This window comes from Hetaerina americana, unplaced genomic scaffold, assembly GCF_022747635.1.
Source record: "Hetaerina americana unplaced genomic scaffold, ioHetAmer1.1.p SCAF_53, whole genome shotgun sequence".
Classification (NCBI taxonomy): domain Eukaryota; kingdom Metazoa; phylum Arthropoda; class Insecta; order Odonata; family Calopterygidae; genus Hetaerina; species Hetaerina americana.
The window spans coordinates 180,050-204,197 of record NW_027287128.1 but is presented as its reverse complement, the minus strand read 5'-3'; the positions used below and the strand labels follow the sequence as shown (position 1 = coordinate 204,197).

General features: G+C 36.3%; 1 protein-coding gene across 1 annotated transcript in view; it reads left to right on the top strand.

The window, feature by feature from the left end:
• Positions 1 to 10,586: 10,586 nt before the first annotated feature.
• LOC139694728 (limbic system-associated membrane protein-like) overlaps positions 10,587 to 24,148 on the top strand; it is an 84,149-nt gene continuing 70,587 nt past the window's right edge. Inside the window, exons 1-2 of the mRNA XM_071593227.1 lie at positions 10,587 to 10,623; positions 19,891 to 20,236. Of these exons, the coding sequence (XP_071449328.1) occupies positions 19,981 to 20,236 (256 nt within the window). The 5' untranslated portion in view covers positions 10,587 to 10,623; positions 19,891 to 19,980. The remainder of the gene's footprint in view (positions 10,624 to 19,890; positions 20,237 to 24,148) is intronic.

The window sequence follows — 24,148 nt, the reverse complement described above, 5'->3', positions numbered from 1 at the left end:
AAAGGTTTGGTCGAGCATATTTCAAGTCTTTCATGTGATGCTCATAGCGCATTCTACTAGCCATATAAACACGTTGAGCATTGATCCCACAAGTAGGCGAAAAACAGCAAGCGGCCACGAATTTCAAGATAGGGATTAGTTACTTCGGAAATCCTAAACATTTTTCTGTCAGTTGCAGGGAAAGGTGTTAAGGGTTTTCATTTAGAATCCGCAGAAAAATTGTCCATTTCCATTTGTAAGAGTAGTCATTATCAATCCCCATTAAATTTTTTAAATATAAATTGTAGTCTAGCATAGAATTGCGGTCAAATATATTTTAAATATAGTATGCCACATAAAGGGAAAGAGGTGAATGTTTTACAGTGCCTCGTAAAAGTAGTTGATTTGGGATTTCATGTTGAGCCGAAGACTATGATCGTTTTCAGATTATTAGAAGCTCAATGTATAGTAATTACTCGCTTTAAATTTGAATCATTAAAATATAATAAAAATATTATCTAAAATGTAACTAATGAGTAAAATAGCATTTGACTAAGAACACCAGGTAGGAAAACCGGATTAGTAGCAGAAGTAACAGTAACTGCAGGGATAAGAATTATAGGAAAAATTTTGAATTAGTGTTCCTCAAGGGGGATCGAGATGGTGCGGGGGCTAACGTACTGGCTTCCCACCCTGAGGGCGCAGGTTCAAATCCCGGCGGTGTTGAATATTTTTCAGAGGTATCTCGATCCCTACTTGAGGTGCTTTGTGGAGGGCACTTTGAGTGAGTACGCCGTCCGTCGGATGGGACGTTAAGCCGCGGACCCCTTGGCGCCTTTCGTAAAGAGTAGGCTAATGCCGACGCCGGGTTTCTCTCCACCCTTCATCCTTTCCTGTCCTTCCCCTATGGCGCAAATGACCTTAGCTGTCGGTCGCCTCCCCTCAAAACTACTACTACTGTGTTCCTCAAAATATTCGCGCAACATAATTCTTTGCAACATACATAAGACTCTGTGCAAAACCTTTTAGTTTTTATTCCATATTCAATATACGATTCGAAATTTTACTTCATTAACTTTTAACCAATTCGCAACAATTTTCAATCATTTCCTTGCCATAAGATTTCCGTTCTACATATTTGTGATTCTGTTCTGTTTCTTTATTGCTACATTTTTGTTTGTTTGAAATTGAATTATTTTCACGAATTATTCCTGGTTATTCTTTGTATTAGCTTTGCCAGGATTTTTTGTGAAATCTGTTAAAGAAATTATGAAATTTCTTCTCTTGAAAACAGTGCCTTTGTTGAATAAAAGTCCCTTATGCTCTTCATCTATCACTATCGCAAATTTGGTATATCATTTCAATAAAATAACTGTACCACATCTGATATTCTGATTTATTTCCTGATTTTTGATTATTCATGATTTTTAGTTATAAATACATCAACTGCACTATTTCCTCAAGCAGTTGACGTTACTAGCAACTTGAATAAATTCTTATTTCGGCTTTGTATAATACTTAACAATAATCATGGGTTATAGGCCGTCTTATTTAAGATTTAATGGTTTTAATCAATTTATTATTTTATGAAGTATATCTCATGTGCAAAGAAAATTCGGCAAGAGTGAAGATATATTTTTAATTTTAACGATAGATAGGAAACTTGAGGCAGAAAAAATGAAAATGAATACATATTAAGAACTTTAATTAAATAATAGTCTCGCCTATTTCCGCGGGAGTTTTGGGAAAATCTAATGGCATAATATTTCGGACTCTTAATTTTTATTTAGGATTAACGATGGTATTAGAATATTTAGTTGAATTTTCTATATTGCAAAGATGAAGTAACTTCCAGAGACTGAGAAATTGGAAACCATTTATAAGAATAAATGTGTACCTATATTATGTAATTTGGACGCTTTTACTAAGGTCAACAATTTCGAGAGACAATGAAAACGAAATCACAGCAGAACAAAGGGGTATACTGGATGGATTAGGTTCGATTATTCGATGAGTGTTCATAAATTGCAAATGACTTTAAGTACGCAGTTTGTACCTTCAATAATGGTTGTGTGAGGCAGGGCTGTAAAGCGTGGGCCGTGTTGTTTTAAAACGCCCGGGCTGAACAAGTCAGACTTGCGAGCGATAAAGCTTAGGTTATCTTGTAAGCCAAAGGATGGCAGTAATTGATGGGCGAAGGAAAAATGCGCGACAAAAATTTTGTTGTGAAACATTGCTTCCTATTTTTGACTAACTTTGGGGAAAGAGGATAAGCATAGATTTGGAAGGTCACGGGTCTAAGAATGGAGAATGATTTAGAATATTAGCTGAATAGGGTAGAGGACAAAGGAAACAGCACGAGAAGAGGACAAAGGGAAATTGCAAAGGAAAATTGAAAGGAGGAATTAACTGCGGAGATAATGAGATATCCTGGGGTGTTGAAAGCTGTATTAGAGTGGGAAAGTCGGTTTGAGGAAAGAGAGAGGAAAAGAATATAAATTTATATACATTTGAGTCCTGTCTGGAGGTGCGAGAACTTATTAACGAACTTGTTTCCAGGCTGGAAACATTCAGAATACGAGAAGACGTCACTACCAGCTTTACAAAAAACATCTTGGCTGGCATCACTAGGCTCGGATAAATTTATTATGGCCAGGGAATTACTTTCTCCACTCAATTTTTGAAACTAATAAAAAATACAAACCAACAGATGCGGCACAGAAATCAATGAGGAACAAGGGATACACAGACTCCTTCAACTATCCAGCTGGTGGCGCAAAAATATCACTTACTTATTCTCTCAAATTTTAAAATAGGAGCAGGTTTTCTAAAAGTGTAAAACTCCAGAAAAAATTTAAAATGACGAACAAAGGTGTTTACCCAATGGATAAATGCCAGTCTGACCAAATTGCAAGGCTCTCTCATTCACGCAAGGGGGGATCGCTGTTCATACCACTACTCCATCACATGTGTCGTACAAAAGGTCCTCTCGTTCAATTCCTGGTTCGGAAAAAATTTTTAACTTCATTTTGAGCTGCGTCAGTATTTTTCAGCTTTCCCCCCATCAACATTGTGATATAATTACGAGATTCCTATTTTTTCACTCCCATTCCTTACAGAATTCCTTACAGATTCCCTCGAGACAATTCTTTTGTCGTTATACTTGTACATACCCATAAAAATGTCCTTGTGTAATTTTAAGTTTAACTTTTTATAGGATAAACCTTTATTTAATTACGTCTAATAACATAGGGCAAATAGTTATATCTGCTATGTAAACATTAATTATTAAAAATGCTTACTGACAAAATTCATTAATAGGGCTGCACGTATAGGGCTTAATTTATTTACTCGCATAACTTTGTGTGTAATGACACTTATTTCAAACGTCATTACGCTCGAAGTGCGATATTTTTTAGAGTTAGCACAGCACGCAACAAAGCCCTGCGCGATTTATCACTCATTCGCTTAGAATGCCGCTTTCAAAATAAAAATAATTGTTTCTGCTCGGTTTCTGGGTGGATTTATTTTTTAATAATTTCTCTATGACGCACAGCACGCAAAACGATATTTACACTGGGGAATAATTAATTTCCCTGGCTATCTTGCCCCTTCGGCATGAAATCATCACGCTGGCCGGGGCCCCCTCCGCTCCACCTCATTCCCTCTTTCACCGCTCCCTCTCCTCCATCCCGCCTCCCCCTCCTCGATCCGGGTTGGATATCCAAACCGTATCCGGCCGTCCTATTTGTTTCCTTTTCGCGCCGGCAGACCTCTCAACGCTTTAGCATCGTTTGTATCATTAGAGAGCCGCATGGTCATGACACCTACCACTCCATCCGAACTTAACGGTGCATTCATTTCCACAAAAGGAAGATGGGAGTGACAACGCAGGGCCGCCCTTCATCCCCCTCCACTCCACCCGCGGCGTCCTCTTTCCTTCCGCTCTCACTCCCCTCTCCACGAAACACTTCCAGCTCGCCGCAAGACCTTTGTTTTCCAGTTTTCTCCTCACGTCATTTTTTCCCGCATTTCATCCTTCAGGCGCGCGAGAAACGATGCGGTGCAAGGACAAAAACGAATGAAATGCGAGAGAGGTGGTCGGGTGTGGGGGGAGGTAGAGAGTAAATGCTCGCTCGTTCCGCCTGCGTATTTTTTTTCCCCGGTGAACGACGAGGAAGAAATTTTGCTTCGCTTTTGAGGATTCATCGGCTGTGATGTGTGCCTGACTTATCGGAGTCTCACTGTTGTCAGGTTGCAAATTTCGTACGCAGGAACGTGAGAATACGATCGAGAAAATGTCGATTTTTATGAATTCACTGTGATGCCCGAGTATCTAGGGGTGGAAATTATAAAGGCGTTTTACAGGGTAGATATATACTTCTTTTCTACAGTTTGAAGTATAGTTCACTGGAAAATACGATAGAATCTTTCGTGACAGGGCGGAAAAAAATTCGGGCGGCTAACCCCTTAGATCGATGGTAAACTGCAAGCATTGTGAATAATAAAATGTCTAATATTGGGTTGGAGTTAACATAGAAGAAATTTATAAATATATTTTGTCGATTATTATTTCGTTCGGCATTAGCTATATTTTATTTTGCAATAAAAAAAATATATTATTTCGTCGTGCCCTTATGCTTTTGTGTGACGAGACGCAATTTCACGATTGTGTTAAAAATGCTATCATAATTGAAATTACGAAATGAACTAGCCAAGTGTGATGAGTAGCAGCTTCATTATTTTACTAGTTTAAGATTTATGAAGAATGAACCCTTATATACATTGCGATTTTTGCAATGAAGGACTTCTGTAGCTATCTCTAGTTTTTCGCACATACTGTTTGGCTCCAACTATAGCTGATTTTCCAATTTATCTCATCATCTAACTTTTTGAGTATTACATATTAAAAGAAGATCCCCTTAAATCTGGCATTATGCTAAGCCTGTATTTATGGTCATGTGACCCCGGGGCCAAATGATACAATTTAACGCAGTAAAATTGCTCGAAGTGTGACTCACATCCGCGTTCTTAGGGTTAGCAGGCGGGCGAGATGCACACTATTGCTACCATTCCGAAAACATTTCATTAATTATACAAAGCTGTCATCGCTACTTAAATCTGAGAGTGAAGCTACACCTTAAGTAACAGCGATTCGTGAAGTCGGCCTTTTTTTGCTGGGGGTCCAGTTCGAAGTTCCTCGCAAAGCAATCTTAAATATTTCTGCTTATCCACAAAAAATCATGACTTTTTTTATCAACATTGATTTTAAATTTTATGATTAGGTTCAGAGTTTAGATGTTAGCAATGAAAATAAGAAAAGAGGAGAACAATAAAGAATTAAAATACTTGTTCCGATACTCAAGGGGAAATGTTAGCGCACAGGTTCATGGTCAGCAGTATTAGTAGATAGTATGAATATAGGGTGTATTTGGATTGAAATATATTATTTATAATGAAAAATGTTCAACTTCATGCGAAAAAGAGAACACAAGCGTTCCCTCGTTTTTAATGTTGAGCATAGCCTCTCAACACAAGCCAGAAAAAGGATCCACCATTCTCATGCAGGTTTCAAGAATCACTGGGATAGAGCTGCAAGGGAAGAAGAGAATGGGAGAAGACCTCTTGAATCCCGGAGAAACGCAATAGAAGCAAAGCACTGGTTTCAGGGTACTCTCTTTTCACTCCAGAGAATTCCCACTGGAAATGCATTCGGATAAAAGGCAAATTGCATGTACTGCAATGTACGTGGCCTAAAATTTAGGATGCAGCATAAGAGTAAAAAGGTAAAAAAAAGTCAAAGGAGCACGTCACGACGTAAAGCAGAAAAAAGTTGCGAAACTTTTGGCATGAAAAAGATATCATAATAGAAAATTTGCACATTTTATGATGCATATTTCTACATAACTGCGAAGTAATTAGTTTAATAGCATAAAATATCGAGGGAAGGAAAAAGTTATGGTATCGTTAAAATCCCATTGAAACACTTGATAGGATTTGTCATTTAGTAAAAAAGAGATAATGCACAAATTTGATTGTGATCGCGGTTTAAACATTTCATGGCTCCACCAGTTCCGCTACTTTTATATATTTTAATATATTCCATTTTATAAATACTTCATGATTAATAGAATTTCAAATGAGTCAAATGATGTTAAAAGGCCTGGTTATAGGAGTTGATGCTACCTTGTCCATCATCTTGCTATTACTACTTGCCCTTGCATAACTTTTTCATTTTTTGAAAACTACTCAGATAGGCAAAATTTCTGAAGAAAAAATATCCGGCATGAAGTAGTATTCTGCCTTGGGAAATCACAGAAAAATTACTCAGAGAACTGGAAACATTTTCGAATGTAGTATTTGGTGGATGCGTAATGCACCAAAAGAGTACCAATGTAATCAACCCTCGGTTTCTGACAAGAAATAAAATTACTCACAATAGGCGAAATATATCAGTCGTCATCAATTTTTTAAGATAATATAGTTTAATAAGGGCTTTCTTCTAGGAAGTTTATTTTCCATATTAATTCTCCAGATTCATTAATGTTTTTCTCTATTACATAAAATTATAACGCAAGAGTAAGGGATTTCGGAAAGTATAGGTACAAGTATATTTAAACTCAAAACTGTTTCAACAGAAAGTTGCTAAACATTTAAAAAATTATAAAATAGCATATTATCATGAAAATAGCACTAATTAGATCTCTGAAACTATAGATTACGTGGATTTATTTAAGAGTTCAATAAAAATATAGCCTATTTCTTACATTCAAATATATTATTGTATGCTCGAAGAAGGTGTTAGTTAAGGGATTTTACTACTCCAAATTTGTAAGAGTTATCCTAGGATGAAAATATTATTTCACTTCCTGATTAAATCAAAAAAATATTTTGTATAACTGTGTAATGGTCAAAAATTTAATTCGTGTCCTTGGATATTAAGAATGATTTTGTTTATTTTGAGAAAAACAGCAAAAAAATGTAGTCTTTATTATCTTAATTTGTCATAATTGCAGGGGCCTTCATTGAAATGCAAAATATAAATCTATCGATGATCACCACAGTAAGTAATTCTGAAATACCCTCTGTGTCCACAACATTCTGGTTCTGGGATTTAGACGTTTCTTTTACCTTTTCGGCAAACTGGAGAAAATTTATGATCATAGTGGGGAGAGAGTAGGTAAATGGTAAAGGAAAGAAGCAGGCTCTGTGTTATTTATATGAAACTGGCAAGATATGGAAGGCTGGGGTAAGACAGAAAAGGAAGAAGCCGTAAATAACGGAAGGAAGAGTGGAATGGAGACGAGTGGAAGAGATCTATGCTTGAAAATGGAAGGAATGCGAGGGACGGGCTTAGAAAAATGAGCCAACACCCAAGCAGGAATGCAATAGGAAAGAATTGGTGATGGAGATATTAGCCAAGAGAAGACACGGGTGTTAAAGGAGAAATGTTATGGGTCGCTTGGTTGAGTCTTCATATAAGCAAGGAAGATGAGTTGTACCTCGCACTGTGACACACCTTGTGCTGAATCACATGTCTAGCATGCATCTTCGCTAACTGGCAGTGAATTGGAAAATAATATGATTCTGATTTCGTCCGAAAAGTAAAAATATTTTTTGCTGAAATCGCCATCAATTTATGTTTTTCTGGATAGAATTAAATTATTTATTTGATGTTGAGGTGTTTGTATCATTCATTCACCGAAGATCAGACCACTTATGTAAACCCACTCATTAAATTCATCAAAACCACAACCGGAGGATTATCACCTCATGTTGACTGGGGCAAGTTCAACCAGGGACGGAAATAATGGGGAGGGGTATTTGTCCCAGAACTCCTTCAAGAGATGGGTTCCCGTGCTGAGAGGGCAAAAGGGTGCACGAAAAGGACAAGGGGAAGGATATAAATAGGAGGGGGGCAGAAAATAGTGAACCTTTCGTCGGCGGGATGGGAAAAAAGAACGATGATGGGGAAAAAAGTAACGGAAAAATATAAATAAGAAAATAAAAGGAGGGAAAAAATGCGACGGCGATGGAAAAGCAAGAACGGGGACAACGCACGGGGTGACGGGAAGGTTAGGGGTGTGGGGGGTAAGGGGGTATAAGGGTGGGGTACAGTGAAGGGGCGGAAGGAGTGGATAGGAAAAGGGAAGGTCGATGTGGAGGACGGTGGCTTTTGGGCGGGCAGAGGGCAGAGGCTGTGGCGGGATGGGAGGCGGAGGAAGGTCTCGTGAGCCGTGAGTGGAAGTGCCGGGAGTCAATTTTGGAGTTGGCCCCATGGGGTGAATGAGGAGAAACCGGAAGAAATAAGGGGCAGAGAGAGAGAGAGAGGTTGAAGAGCAGAGAAGAGAATGTTTGGAAGAGGAAAGGGGTGGGCGGGCCAACGGATCCTTGGGGGTAGAGGGACCGAGGAGCGGGATCGAGGACAGCCTCGGAAGATTGCGAGGCAGAGAAAGAGAGAGCGTCGGGGACGAGGATAGGGATTGGAGGACGAAGTCTTTCCTCCATCTCTCTTCTTCCCCATTTTTTTACTCCAAGAGATGTGCAGACGCAATAAAAATGAGAACGAAGAAGATGAAAGAAGGAGACGACAGAGATGTGGGTGGGTTTTGAGGTGGTGAGGACCCGGCGAAATATATAAAGGGAGACTGACTGTGTTGATAGGAGAAAGTGAAGGGGTCATTGGGATGCAGCGCGTAGGACACTTGATTTTCCACGGAATAAGGCCCTGCCATCTCTGCTTATTTTTTATCACCGCTGCCGTCATTAATGCAGCAGTTCATTTGCATTTCTGCTTCGCTGAGAGGTCCTTCACAAGGCTCAGCTTCTATCAGTGGCCTGGTTTTATTAACTGTCCTCGTTATAGTAATCTCAGCACATACGTTTGCTTGGGTTGAATTGGAGTTATGCGTTATGTAGTTAACAGTGAAATTATGTAATTCATAAATTACTTCTAATTTGCAAAACAGATTTGAAGCTATTTATTTTGTTAATTTGCAATAAAGCATTTAAGTGCTATAAAAATGCCATTATAATCTGAATGATAAATGAAACAAATAGAAGTGCAAATATTCTATTGAGTATCTTACACGCGATTACTTCAGAACACTTACATTACATTCCAGATTCAGTTATTTGTTTTACAGCAAAAAAATAAGCCCGATTAATGGGTTTTTTTAACAGCCGAATATATATAAAGCCCGAATGGCTTTCGAAAAGAGGGAAGATATTCTGGATTTAACCTATGAGATCTTGGGTAGTATTTTACAAGTAATATACTGTCTACTTAAATTTCGCTCATTCATATGCAGATTGGTCTATGTTGGCTTCGTTGATTGTATCTGATTTCCTTAACTAGTGCTTTAACCGATGCAAAGTGGTTATTTTTGTCGAGATTCGGTAAAACTTCTATAATATGTGGTAATAAGTTGCAAACTTGTGACTCAATAGTGCATTCTATATTTATTTTCATCCGTCCTGACTACACTTGATTGCACATCTATGAAATAGATTAGTGAACCTATGAAAGTATTCCTTCAGGAAAATATTCGGTTGAATTCATTTTTACATTAAGCAGGGGTTGATATTCACGCTATATGTGGAAATACTGGCATTTAGCCTTTAATTAGAGGGAGAAGATATATTTTAGCCATGAGCTTAAAGCGAGAAAGTTTTATTTGTTGCAATTCGACGGTGTTGCGTTTTATAGTTAGGCATTGGAAGTGGTGGGATACGAGCACCTTTGAACGAGCAAAGGTGTCGCGTGTTTTATTTGCTAAGCGTGAAAGGGCGAACAAAGAAGATGCCGACCATGTTGTCTTCTGAAAACACGTCCTCAATAGAAAGGGAAAGTATGCTCGTGGAATATCCTTTCCTACTTTGTCTGCGGAATCCGAGAGAGTTGCAGATACAGCGCAAAGGGATTTTCCTATTTTTTTTGGCCAAATTTAAATCAGTTTTTGATTTTACCTTTAGCTATTCGGTTTAATTGAAATGCTTTTATCTCAATAAAAATATTAAAAATCCTTATTAACAATATTAGAGAGTTTCAGACTTTTACTTTGTGACTACAAAAGTAATAAAGAGATATATTCGCAACTTAGTTAATGCACGGCAACCAAAGCTTCCTGTAAGGGTCATTCAATAATTTTATCTCGACGTCGATTATGTACCAAGGTTTCTTACAATTTTGACCTCTCAACAAAAGATTTTGTAAAGTTATTCTTTTCTTGATATAAATGTACGGCAAATGCTAGAGCCATATCTTCAGCTGATTTGCGTTGCCATACTCTTGACAATTTTTGCCACTTTGCTAGAGGTAATCGTGCCTAAATCAGCCCTCAAAGATTAAAAGCGTCGTAATTAAATACTTTGATGATAAATTTTATTTCAATGCAGATGTTTTTATTACCTCATGCAATTGGAGACTTCGAGGTTTTTTAAATGTATTTTCAAATTAGAAGGTGTGATCAAAGAAAGACTGGACTGATTTTATAACTTGTTTATTTCAACAGATACACCTTATTCGAACTTGTCATCCTCAAAGTACATGCCTTGGCTGACGACATACCTTTGCCAAAATTTCCTCCAGCTCTCGAACCCTGCCTGGTAAGCCGCCTTACGGATCCTCTTCAGGTCCACCGGGTAATTAGTTTTAATGTCCGCAATAGAACCGAATCAGTACCCTTTAGAGATCGATTTTAACTTTGGAAACAAAAAAAAGTCTGATGGAGAGTATGGAGAGGTCACGGAAGTTCCGGTTCTGGCGAAAAACTCTGTCACGATCAGCGCCGTGTGAGCCGTGAGATATCTGTTGCGCGTTTTCTATTAAAATGTCTGTCAAAATTATCTGACAGGATCCAAAGCTAATGTTCACTGCCTCAGCATTCTCTAACAGTTAGACGCTGATTTGCCCGCACCAAATCGCTCACCAAATTGTCATGGTTGGTGTCTGTCGAAGTGGATGGCCGCCCCGTTCGCGAATCTTCATCTGTCAAGGTTCTGCCCGACTTAAAACGACTGTACCGCTCAAAACACTGGCTTAGACTCTTAGCTTCATTAACAAAGGCTTGCTGAATCATTCCAAATGTCTCCGTAGCACTTTTGCCAAGTTTGAAACAAAATTTCACGCACACACGCTGTTCCTCTAGCTCCTTCATTGCTGCCGTTGCACGTGGCGAGGAACAGGTTAAGACACGTACCGCAGCTGCTGCTTAACGACTCGACGTAAACAAACACAACACCTCTCGTTTTAGTCGTCAGATGGCACACTGTTTCTCGTTTCGATCCGTTGAATGGTTTGTACAGAAAAAATCAGTAAGGTATTCCTTTGATAACGCCTACTAAACTTCGTCTAATCAAAATTTAGCTTCTTAAATTGGATTATTTCTATTAAATAAGTCTATATTGACAACTTTTTCAATTATAACACATGAATATAGCTTAACAATCATATCTAATAGGGACCTAAAATATTTTCTAGGGAAGGCGGAGAAATGTTAAAAGTAAATGAACGACGCATGATACCTTTATCTTTCAATAAGGGCTCCTGTTAAATTATATTCGGTGAGCGAAAGACCCATGATGGATACCATCAGTCTTTCGTGATTAAATGCATTGTTGGTTATCACCTGTAAGTGGAATTTTTGCATATTTATTTTATAATTTTTGTTGCATTTATACAGGAGCTCGCCATATTAAGAATTCTTATATCAACGAAAATGATATGGTAATAAGAACCTTAACCTAAACTTCTTATGCATCTTATTCTGAATTAAAGTACGTTGATAACAAAATTGCGATAAATACTTTTACATGAATATCAGGCTCCTGATAATATGGGAATATGTTGCTGTCATTATACAGATATAAGTTGCTGTCATTTTACCTGTATTATTTGAATTTCCTACTGAAAGTGTGGCAATCAAAAATATTTTTAAAGTGGGAGGAAATGTAGTCATGATACAGAGGTGCTAATAATTTCCCCAGAATAATTATCAATATAAATTGCCTGCATATTGATTAAACACAAACTTTAAAAAATATTCTTTGGGAATCAGTAATTTACACGAATTACCCATGGTGAAACTGTCAGAAACTTATTGTTTATGTTCATGAAAGATATCTTTTTCAGACTCCCGTGTAATTACCTAATCGTTAAAAACCCAACATCCACATGGTAATTCATTACTCATATTTCAGTCATTGCTTTTAGTGGTCAATACCTACCGATAATACTTAATGCGGGAATCATAAAGCGTAAGCATTTCGTATATTTTCTTTCCGAGAAAAATCCCAATCGAGTGCGTTATGAACGCAATTTTCGAAATATAAAAAAAAATCAACTGCGGGCATCATTTTTTTGAAAATTGCCCCCGGGAATTCATAATGGCTTATCGCCTCTTTCCTTTTTTTCTTTTACCAAATAAACTGATGCATGGAAATGTCCAAGGGTGTATCTTCAAGTAGTCACCGGTAAAAACGTCTATGAATAAGCATATGAAACATGCAAATAACTGCCAATGAACCGGATTCATTCATGTAACATTTTTTGAAATTTCTAGTGTTGATTTAAAAATTAATTGTATTTTAGCGAAAACATTTTGTTCATACTTGGTATATTCCCATGAACAATGATATTATTATTTGTATTGACATTTTAAGAGGCCGTATGATATCTCTCCCAGGAGAGAGTAACATTTTACTGAGGTAAGAGAATATTTAAAAGTTCTCCATTTGGGAAAATTGTCGATCATTTCTGAAAATCATTACCAATTCACTACTTTTTCTATTTCTATAGTAATATCTTCATACTTATACATCGCTGCATCAAAGTAAAAAAAAACTTAGCATATCCTACGTGATCTCCTGCAATAGAACTTTCTCCTTACTAATTTTTATTCACCATGATAATGTCAATCCACACGAATCCAGCCTTTCCTTTTTAAAACATCTCCGTTACGGAACTAACATGTAGTTTGAAAATTTCTCGAGGCCCCTACCCCACCCTCATTCCGTGTATTCGGCACTCCGAAGTGCATCACGCCCCCCTTAATTTCCCTCCAATTATTCCTCGTAGTAAACTTTGTCCCGGGCGTGCGAATTGAAGTGGGAGTACCTTATTCCTTCTTCACCCGTTTATAGCTTCATCGTCCGATTCCCACCCCCACCATCTCCCTTCCTCGCCATTCATTTGGTCAAAAGGTGAGGTGGGGGTGGAGTCGGTCGAACGCCCCTCCATTATTCTACGGGACCCTCCCGTTAAACTCGCCGAACGTGCCCACTCACTCCCCTTCTACCCCTCCCCCTTTCGCAATTACACGCACTATCCCGTCATCCAATCCACTTTAGCCTCATTTTACGCCAACCGGACTCTTTGTTAATTAATCTTCGTTATGGACCCGTTATTTCTTTTTGCCACCTCATGCCCCGTCGTCGTCGTCTGGGATTTCCACGCACAAATGGTATCTCTCTCTTTCGCAGTGAATCACCATAAATCTGACCCCTTTTTTTTAACTTCGGCATCGTGTGCATTAGCCCTTTCCCAACGGATAGGGTAAAATGAAATCAATGTAAAGTTTAATTTACAGTCCCACCCCCCTTTTTCTTTCCCACCCCATTTATGCTCTCTCTCTCTCTCTCACACACACACATAGGTATCTCCTAACTAATGGCATAAAATATACACGCGCCCCGTCCCCCCAACTCTCTAGATTTTACGCGGCTATTTTCATATTGAGATAAATGGCCGTGGAAAATTCTTTCTCCCGAAAAACCTTTTCCGCTCCATCGCGCCGCGTGCAGCTCCAGTTTCTCGGTCCATCTCCTCTCATCTACCCACTCGCAACTCCTCGGCCCTCCTCCGCCTTGCACCGTTTGACCTTCATCACTCGCCTCCAAACTTCTGTGGTATGTGTTATCGTTTCATCAAACTTACGATCCCGCCCATGACCTGTTTTTTTTTTATTTCTGTCTATTCCTATTTTTTTTGTTTTAATTTGATCCTATATTATCTTTCATTCAGGTTTCGTCTTAGCATTTGTTTACATTGTCTTCATTAACCAAGGCCTTTTGTTTTCCCATCCCTTGCATCAATTCCCAAAGATCATCCATTCGGTTCAATATCTCCCGAGGCTGGTTCACCAAATATGGACCATGATATCAATGATCTTAATCACAATAGAGCTCTTCATCAAGACTTATAATCGTTTCGGATTTCTTATCGTCTGAGTTCGAGGCAAAGCTGAGTTTCAATTTGCTTCATACCGACGGTGGACCATCCACATTTTAAAACTTATCTTATACTTTCCTCACTTCACGTTTAACTCTACAATATTATATTTAATAAATACAGTTCTGAAATTGTGATCGATTTCATTTCATCCAAGTGATAGTTTGCGGATACGATTTTTTAAAAGTATTTCAAGCCACAATTATGATTATGTGGTATAATATTTTCGGACAAACTATGCTACTTAATGAATAAGCTTATTAAAGTTTGCTGGCGTCTGCTGAATATACTTTGTGATCAACTCACTGTGAGTCCACTGGTGTGATGACAGCAACGTGAAAATTTATTCACCGATTAGAAATAATTGGAAATCAAAGGCCGTTTGAAGCAAAAAAAATTTTAACCAATTAAAGTAGACTAGCTTTTTACCATCCAACAACTTAGGAAGGAGGCTATCTCGCTGTTACTTCGGCTGCTGAATGTAAAGTTTCTATTTTAATGAGAAATATACGCAGTTTAATTATTTCTCTCTTCAACTTTTTTACACTCTCCATATTTGGTAATAAGTACTATTTTCCTGGAATATTTTATTTCGGGATTTTAAGGGAAGGGCATGTTTTGAGGTTATTTCAACGATATTGTAACTATTTTCCGGATGTATAGTATACCAATGTGTCCGTTTGAGGTATATATATGTATAATAAAAAATAGTTATTATTAACCTGATCAGTACGAAATTTTATTTTTAATATTTCATTAAAAATAGTCGAACTTGTTACACTTTGGTGAATACCCAAACGTACCTATTTCACCCATTTACTAGTGAAGGTCAGGGGCACCAACACAAAAATGATTTAAAAAGAGTGGAAGATAAGATGGAAACTGATTAATGGTGCATCAGAAAAACAATAACGAGAAATCAAAAAACTATTTTTATATCAAGCACAAATTTCTCTGAAGCGTGTCGTCGTATTATTTTTTCATAAAAACACGAAGGACGTCTAATAAACATGGACTCTGAACCGTTAAAATGACGACAGGTTAAAGTTTCCCCTACTGACTTTTTTAATATTGTCATCATAGTAATGCAGTTGTCAATGCCAACTCATTACCTTTGTACGGCGAACGAAATATCCATTTAACAAAGGAGATAACTACGTATTTAAGAACATGATACTAAGGGATAGTTACGGGACTATCCTTTGAGATAGTTTGCCATTCAGTGACATAAGGAAAACTATGTAATTATTAACCTAATTAATACAATTAGTTACCTCTGATTTGTAATGCTCTTCTTATCTTTTACCATGCAGAAAAAACCGATTGGATAAAGTAACATATTGGCTACACCAGATTTTCCAGATTGACTTATCCATCATTGATTCTGTAAATATATTAATTAAAGCGAAGATATTTATGTAATGTTTTCTACTCCATATCTTACTGTGGAGCCAATTTTCTATATAAGTATGCATGCAAATATTGATAAAAATTGAAATAATTTTCCAACCTACAACGCATCACGGAAGGGATGATTTTTCCATTGATTTCGAATAGTTTTAACATTAAAACTTACAGGACCTACCACGTGAAAATTACTAATGTCTCTAATGATATCTCTATTAGGTATTTGTATTTTGTAACCTCACCTTTATATTGGAATACAAAACGTTCAAAGGGATAATATTTAACAGATATTTCAGTGGTTCTTTATGCATTAATTTACTATATTACAGAAATTATTTTATATTTTCAGTAATTATTTACCTAAAAAACAAAGGAAACATCTGCTTCTCGTTTCTTAAATGCCTTTGAACAGGCTATGAGCGTTTGGAATATATTTAAAAAATAATACTTTCGAGAATATGGTAAAATAACGTGCGGAGGATTCTTGGTTAGAGGAAAATACCGGGGAAAGAACAATTAGCTCTAGGTAACAAGGAGTTGGAGCCCATGGAGATTCGAAAAAAATTAAGAATTGCACTTGATGACTCTTATTAAAAAGCTGTCATTCGCATTACTTGCAGCATTAGGATATTCCCATTCCCGACATATACCATCGGATCAGGAAATATTTACACAAATAGAAGTGTACTTAATACCGAAGGGATGTACTCGTATCAAAGGATTAACCCTCCTTCTTACAATTCGCGACCAAATTATAAAGCGAGATAAGGAGAGTATATGGAGAAACTATTTATAAATTAATCAAAATCTCTCCTATCTACAAGAAATTATATTAACCATTTTTTTATCGTTAAAACCAATGTCTGTCAGTGGAGTTAATGAAGTTAGAATCAAGTCATCCTATTTTACAACATAATATTCATTTCAAAGTATAAGGGGCAGTCAAAGAAAAATTGAACACCCGCCATAACACACAGTCCGCGCGAAAAGTAGCAGCACTGTTGCTACATATCGATACTGCCATCCATTTGATAGGAGAACTGCATAGTGGCAACTCATAGGAGCACTCAGTTGTTAGGTTATGACCTTGTTGGTGCACGGACTAGTCTAACGTGTTTGTTCCTAAAGTTTTCATTTAACTATCCCTCACATCTCTCGTAATTCGATTCTAAAATGAATAATACGATAAACATAACTGCTCAAGGTTTAAATTTGTGGAATTCCTTCATGATGAGGGTAAAAAAGAAACTTTACACTTCCACAAAAAAGATTTAACATTTCACGACTATGGTTTTGATGCTGCGCATCATCATCACCTGATAATGGCAGTTTCTTTTTTATAAGTTTCTTTTTTACCATCATCATGAAAAATACGAAGTATGTGGTGCTAAAATTATTTCATTACGGTGAACAGAATTTTCAATCCAACGAGAAGCATTGTTTTTTTTACGAACTATAGTTGATTTTAAATATTTTATTTCCTTCTGTAAAATATTAGCATATTCATTGCTGTGCCAGCAATGCATCTACCGCTTCATGAAAACTCTCAAGATGAGATATCATTGTATTATTAAGACTAAATTACCTAGTTTTATTACCTATTACAGCAAGTATAATACACAAATTGATTTCCAGTAGTACCATAGTGGCATAAAAACTCCATTTTCAGCGGTAGGTGCTCTTTAAACTCTCGCTTCGAAACAAAAATCCTGTGAGAATTGGAATAGAAACGCAGTGAGCTTATAATAACAAACAGTCCATAATAGCTCATATTCACAATTCGATTAATACTTGATTCGCATAAAAATATTCATGGAAGAATTTGAAATGTGCATTTCCCATCTCATTGGGGATATAAAAAAAATGGCGTGAACTGAACGTGGAAATGGTATTAAACGGCTGTGAAAGGGTTCGAAGGGTAAGAAAAGGAAGGGGAGATCTAATTTTCAACTGTAATCAATCAAATCCACCGGATCTCTTGAAAGCATTTCAGCCAACTGGTGAGGAAAATCTCTTAATTCCTTTCACACCAATAGTCACCTTGATCACTTTTTATTCTTGAAAATGAAATCTCTCGTCTACACACAGAAAATATTAAGGAGTGCTGAATCTATTTTTGATTTCCGAGACATAAATAAGATAATTTATGCAAACCGTTGCACAATTTTTATTTTCTAATTCTAACATCTGATTGAGTTTCCTCCATAAAAGTATGATAAATTTTCTGATTCATTTACCTTTGAATTAAATTTATTAAATTAGAAAAATAATATCCTAAAAACTGGTTATTAATTTATTTCAGTGCTATGCACTGCTGGATAGTTGTCTTATGGTATTTTTCCTTACTGCTATCGTTTGTGAGTTATTACAATGGGAATTTCTTTATGCCACGTGGCCCTGATTCGTAAAAAAGCAACCAATTTTTCATACTCATCTTAAATTGGGGACGGTTTTTTTCAGTATTTTAATGCTATCATTTTTAATATAGGTTAATTCATTTAATGATAACCTACTAAAAATAAAAGTATTTTTTATCATGTTGCTACACCCTGAATACCCTTGTATTACGTCTCATGCTAATCTAAGTATTTACTGCTTTTTGTCTTACGCATTTTTTGTCGCAATATGTACTGCAGCACTGTCAAAGCCATAGCTATATCCATTAGACCCCAAGATTCAGGCTACTACCTTTTTTCAAGATGTAAGACGAGCTATCATTTCCGCTATCCCTAACACCATTTACTTCTCTTGAGAGGGATGATGGCCAATATCCGTCCACTTTACATGGGGACGGTATCTGGATTGGACACTGATTGGTGGGATGGCGTGAAAGCAGGAATAGGCAATGCTCCGTAGGGAAACAGCTTCTGGAATTAGAGCAGAGGGACCTTTTCTAAGGGGGTGTATGAAAACGACGCATCGATCCTCCGAAGTCCAACTTGGCACCCGCATACACATGACAGACTTTCAAACCGTTCTTTTAGGGTCAATGTAGTTCGCTTCAAGCAATGGAATAGAGAAGAAAGTCAGTGTTATGGGTCTTATAGCAGAAATAAATTCGATGATTACACATCTAATTCCTTGAGTGGTACTCAGGAGATGTGAGAGTAAGATTCCTAAATCGATTTTTCCCTGCCTCAGGAATTTAAAAAATATAAAATTAAGCATACGGTTTTGAAACAATTTGGCAAATTGCGGTTAGTTATTAGAAATGTGACGGTTAATACTGAGTTTCAATTTGCCTGAGCATAAAAGTTTTTCAGTTCGATCTCCAAAAAGTAATTTCATCAGTTATTTGTAATAAACAAAACAAATTAATATTATTCACGCAACATCAATATGAATTCTATGATCATTGCCTAACGCACAGATATTGCACGCAATATTGAGCTCCAAATACTTATGATCGCCTTGGGTGCAACTATGTCTTTAATCAAAATCTAGAGGCTTTAGAAAAAAAATTAATTAAAAAAATATTTATTACTCCGTGCTAAATGTAGTTTGCCTACAATTAAAACTAATAAAAAAGTCTCACGGATGTGAATAATAATGTATATTAACATAGCATAAGCGAACAAAAACAAAAACACAGAAACACGCAAAAAATAAACTCACACGTTTTCGAATTTTCGGTGGTCAAGCCACCTTTCTCAAGGTTGATCCTTGATTCTCATCCTTGAGGAAGGAGGCTTGACCACCGAAAATAGGAAAACTTGTGTTTCATTTTCGTGTTTCTGTGTTTGTGCGTTGGTCCTAACTTGATTTACATGATATATATATATATATATAAATATAAATATATAAATATATATAAATATATAAATATATATATAAATATATATAAATATATAAATATATATATATATAAATATATATATATATATATATAAATATAAATATATATATATATATATATATATATATATACATATATACTCGTATATCATTTGAGACGTGATACGTGAATCATAGATCATAAATCGGTCTTAGTCGCCACAATACCTCCGTATATACCTATATTAATACATTTTATATATATATATACATTATATATATGTATATATATATATATTTTTTTTTTAAATATATATATATATATATATTTATATGCATATATCACCGTACATACATACGTATATAGTATATTTGAATACATATAGGCATTGTGGCGACTGAGACCGATTTATGATCTATGCATCACGTTTAAATCGAATTAATCTTGCCACCCTGAGGTATCTCGGGGAAATCAACCATGCGTTCATTCTATTTTACAGTTCCCGTACTCGGCGGCCATCAGGCCAATGATGACCGCGGCCCAACGGCAATCGCATTGTCCCCGATTGGCAGAGTCCGGCTAGACCGCTATGGCTCACCCCCGTCAACACACCGTCAACCCACTCATTCCCCTCCTCCTCGTACACTGCCTGGCCGCTCCCGTCTGCGCCCCCGCAGATTTTTCCCCCGCCTCCTCGGAACGACCACTCGGCATATCAGCGGTCACCGCTGCCGAATCTACCGCCGAGGAAGAGGAGGGGGCCACCGGGGGATTCGAGGCCGGGGTGCTGGCAGACGGTCCCACCGAACGCCCATCCGTTGTTCCAGAGCACGCTGATGGGACAGGTGAGTTCACAACATCGCCCGTAGCAACCTGCTTTCGACGGCCGTCGTCTATTGGTACGTGGCAGCTTAAAGGTAAAAAATCTCGGTAACAAAACTGTTGCAATCGTTTTCAACTCAGATTTCAGCTCAAATGGCAATTACTTTTTCGTAAGAGTTGATCGTTGGACTGTACCCGCTATGTCTGGGAAAAATAAGAGATTTCTTGTATTACAATTAAAAAAAGGATGAATAACGAGCCTCACGGCTTTAATACATACATAACACGACATTATCTAATGAAAAATTTTATTTGCCGGCACTAGGATACTACCAATACCAAAAGGTGTGAACAAGTGAAATTAATATAAGATAATTTAATTGGCGTAGCGGGCTAATCAGTGAATAGTAGCCGCAAAAATGCCTTTTTTTGGTTGAATTCACCTTATTTCAAATTGGGTCCATAACAAGATCATTGTGTCATTTCAGATTTTCACACGTCTGATAATTGCGTAAACTCTTGTGCAATGGTTGGAATTACCTCAATTTAGGACGTTATTAGTGGCAGAAGTGGTCACGGAATTGATAGAAAATTAATAAAAATTATGAGGAATAAGACAAAATTTGCAAAATTCACAAAATGTTATTTACAAAGTACTACCCGTCCCTGAAAATGTCACCTAAGTAATGAAACCAGTAGTATTGCATTTATAAAATTTTTGTGGATTTTACAAAGATTTTCTTAGACCTTAATATAAATGTTCACAAGGTTAAACCCGATATCATTGTAATGATAAAAATTGTACTGATCTTATTAAAAAAATAGGTTAATACAAACGCCAAAAAAAATCATGCCGTTATTCAGTATTTTTGGCGAATTCATTAAGTAAAAGAAACCGAGGACGTAAAGAGCAAGTTGATGAAATAATACTTGAAAGGCAACACATTTCGGGTGGACATGAATTCGGAGCTTAATTTAATCATAAAAAGTAAATTTTAATCAATTAAATTTAGTCAATTTAAACAGTATAGATTAGAAAAAGGTGAATTAAACATTCAAGTGTTTTTGCTACTTTGAGTAATTAAACGATCTAGAAAAATGGCTTTGGAGTTTAGTAAGATGACTGAATGAAATAATCACGGTACATTTATATTTAGGAATAAAATTAAAGATGCTAACTAGGACCAGAGATTTTGAGATGTCTGTACGTTCAACTAAAAAGGCAACTTCATTTTGAATATACAACGTAATAACAAGAAAAGGAAAAGTTAAGCAACTTTCTCTGCGTAACATAATATGAGAAACGTCCTTCAGAGAAACCAAAATCGCCAATGTTATTTTAGCCTCACTGCCATAATCCCATTCAATCCCTTGGGCTGTTTTTTCCCTCTTACCCACGGCCTCATATATTTAAAGAAAATGGGATTTTCTTTTTTTTTATGAAATAACTCTGCTTGAAACAATCTTTCCTCTGTATACCTAATCCTAAAGCAAAATAACAATTTTCTGAATCCTCTTAGATGTCTCCCACTTCCGAGGCAGCTTTAACCTCCATTCTCCCATATTCAATTATTTTATTCTTAGCTTACAAATGCATACCTAACATTGTCCCATATAATAAAATTTCGTGATTCAATTGAGCAAGAGTGAAGTGGTAGGTTTTCTTGAGACAGTGGATGGAAACAAGGGAATTATACTGTAAGAGGATTAATGAACAGAAGACAAAAATAAATGCCATTAGAACGGTCTTTATTGTGGAACATTTTAAATATTTCTCGTTCCTTAATTAATACGCCGCTTAGCTCATTCTTACACTTTCTCACTCTCTCGGTCTTTCTTTTTCTTTTAACCCCTAATATTCTCTTTTTACTACCTTTAAGCATTTGAGATCTCTACGTGAGCATTTGAATTTATTTTATAAATAATTTTGAATTTCAACCACCTTAAATTTCTTTTCTCTCAGCAAGAGTAAACTTTCTCCATCGTGCCTGTGCTAGTAATACCGACCGTAATTGGCTTTATAAGGTTTTACGACAGTTGAGGACATTTTGTACCACAAATATAACCTCTGTACAGGGGTCACTTGACATTCATGCCCCAGAAACAGGATCTGAATCCCAAAACCTATGGGTTAATCGCCGCATATTTTCCAAGTATTCTCTGTTGACACTGCGTTCGTTCTCAATTTTATTCATGTTTTGATTCCATTACGTACTTGCATTTAATCCTAAACAGTAAAATGGAATAATCTTTATATTCCTGGGAAAAGAATGTTTGAATTCACATTTTTTCTTCTAAAATTTCCATTTAATGTGGTTCAGTCTACCATGCATTAAAAATTGGATAAATATTTAGTGGTACAGCCGGGGATTTTCTTTAATAGCAAAAGTCTTCTTAAAATTTCCATTTACTCTGTATTTTGTTTTTATACAAAATTTAAAATTTGATCAAAATATTTGTCATATATTTTGTGAGCTATGTCCTTTAAAAATGAAACAACTGTATTTTCCACGTCACTTAGAAATTAAACGGAGGTTTTTATACGAATTCTGTGAACGAGAAAATGAGACAAAACTAAATAAATATGCTAATTGAATGTTTCAAGGAAATACACGATTTAAAGGAAAATTCCTAAATAAAGGATAAATTTTATTTTTATTCAATAAATAGTGTATTTACTATTCCAACTCTGTTGCTTTCTCGGTGGTAAGCAGGCAATGTGCTGGCTTGAAATTTTCATGCATGCCATTAACCTTCCTGAAAAATTGTAAAATGCTGGAATATTGGAATCGGAATAAAAAAAAAATGATCCTAAAATCGGAATAAAAACAAATCCTAATGATCTTATCAACCCCCTAGCCTTGGTGAATGCTATTTTATGATTAGCATAGCGGTTTGATAGTTCCAAAGGTTATCCTTGGATTTAGAAATAAATTTAACTGAGTAGATACAATTGAAAAATACAACTTAAATTAAAAAGGTAATTTACGAACGATTTTATGCCATAAATCTCGGCACGACTACTAAATAAATACGTATTAGTACGGCATTTAATTAACACATAGAAGATATTATCTTAAATAACATCAATAAAATTTAATAGTTTAATATTCAGTTATCATATTTTGAAAAATTTAACAGGAGCCTGAAATCAATGCAGCTTGGTGCTTAATTTTCAACGTGGAGAAATAAAATGAAGACGCGGTCTTTATGGATTACTTAGGTAAAGAAATATACTTAAGAGTTTCTATGAATTAAATTCAATAAGTAAAAAAACAACAAGGTAATATTTTTGCCTAAAATGCTTTTGAAATCAAGTTTCAGTAAAATATTCACCATCAGGCGGAAATATCAAGTATGCCATGCATGATACGATCAAACAAAACTTATTCTTTGTTCTTTGATAGGTGTATACTAGGAGCAGATTAATGGATATATATAATTCATCAGTTTCTTATATTTTTAATTTTTCCCCCTTGTAACCCTTGCGGAAAATGTCTTCTGGAGCCTATGACGCATCAAATTGTAATCCCGGCCTATGAAATAAATGTTCCAATAATCCTATTTAGGCAAAACTTAAACTTAAGTTTCCACCCTCTCTGCCATTTACAGAAATATGTTTTATCGGTAAAAAAGTACAGATATCATCAGTGATTATGCAAAGTGAAAAATGAATTAATTTTTCTGATAAAAAGTATAGTAGCGATGTTGAGAATAGAAAAATTGCGTAAATTCCGACATTTATAGGTAGTGGGCCTATTCTTCTTGGGCTTTTGGGGTGATTTTGGTACTCCATCGGTCACCATCTTGCAGTACTTTTGCATTAAACTGCATATGGCTACGCTTCTAATCGTGTAATCCAAGCTCAAGTGCCCTCTGGCGCTAAGCGTGATTTGGTGGCCGAGTAAGAGGGTCGATAACATTCCATGGTCGGA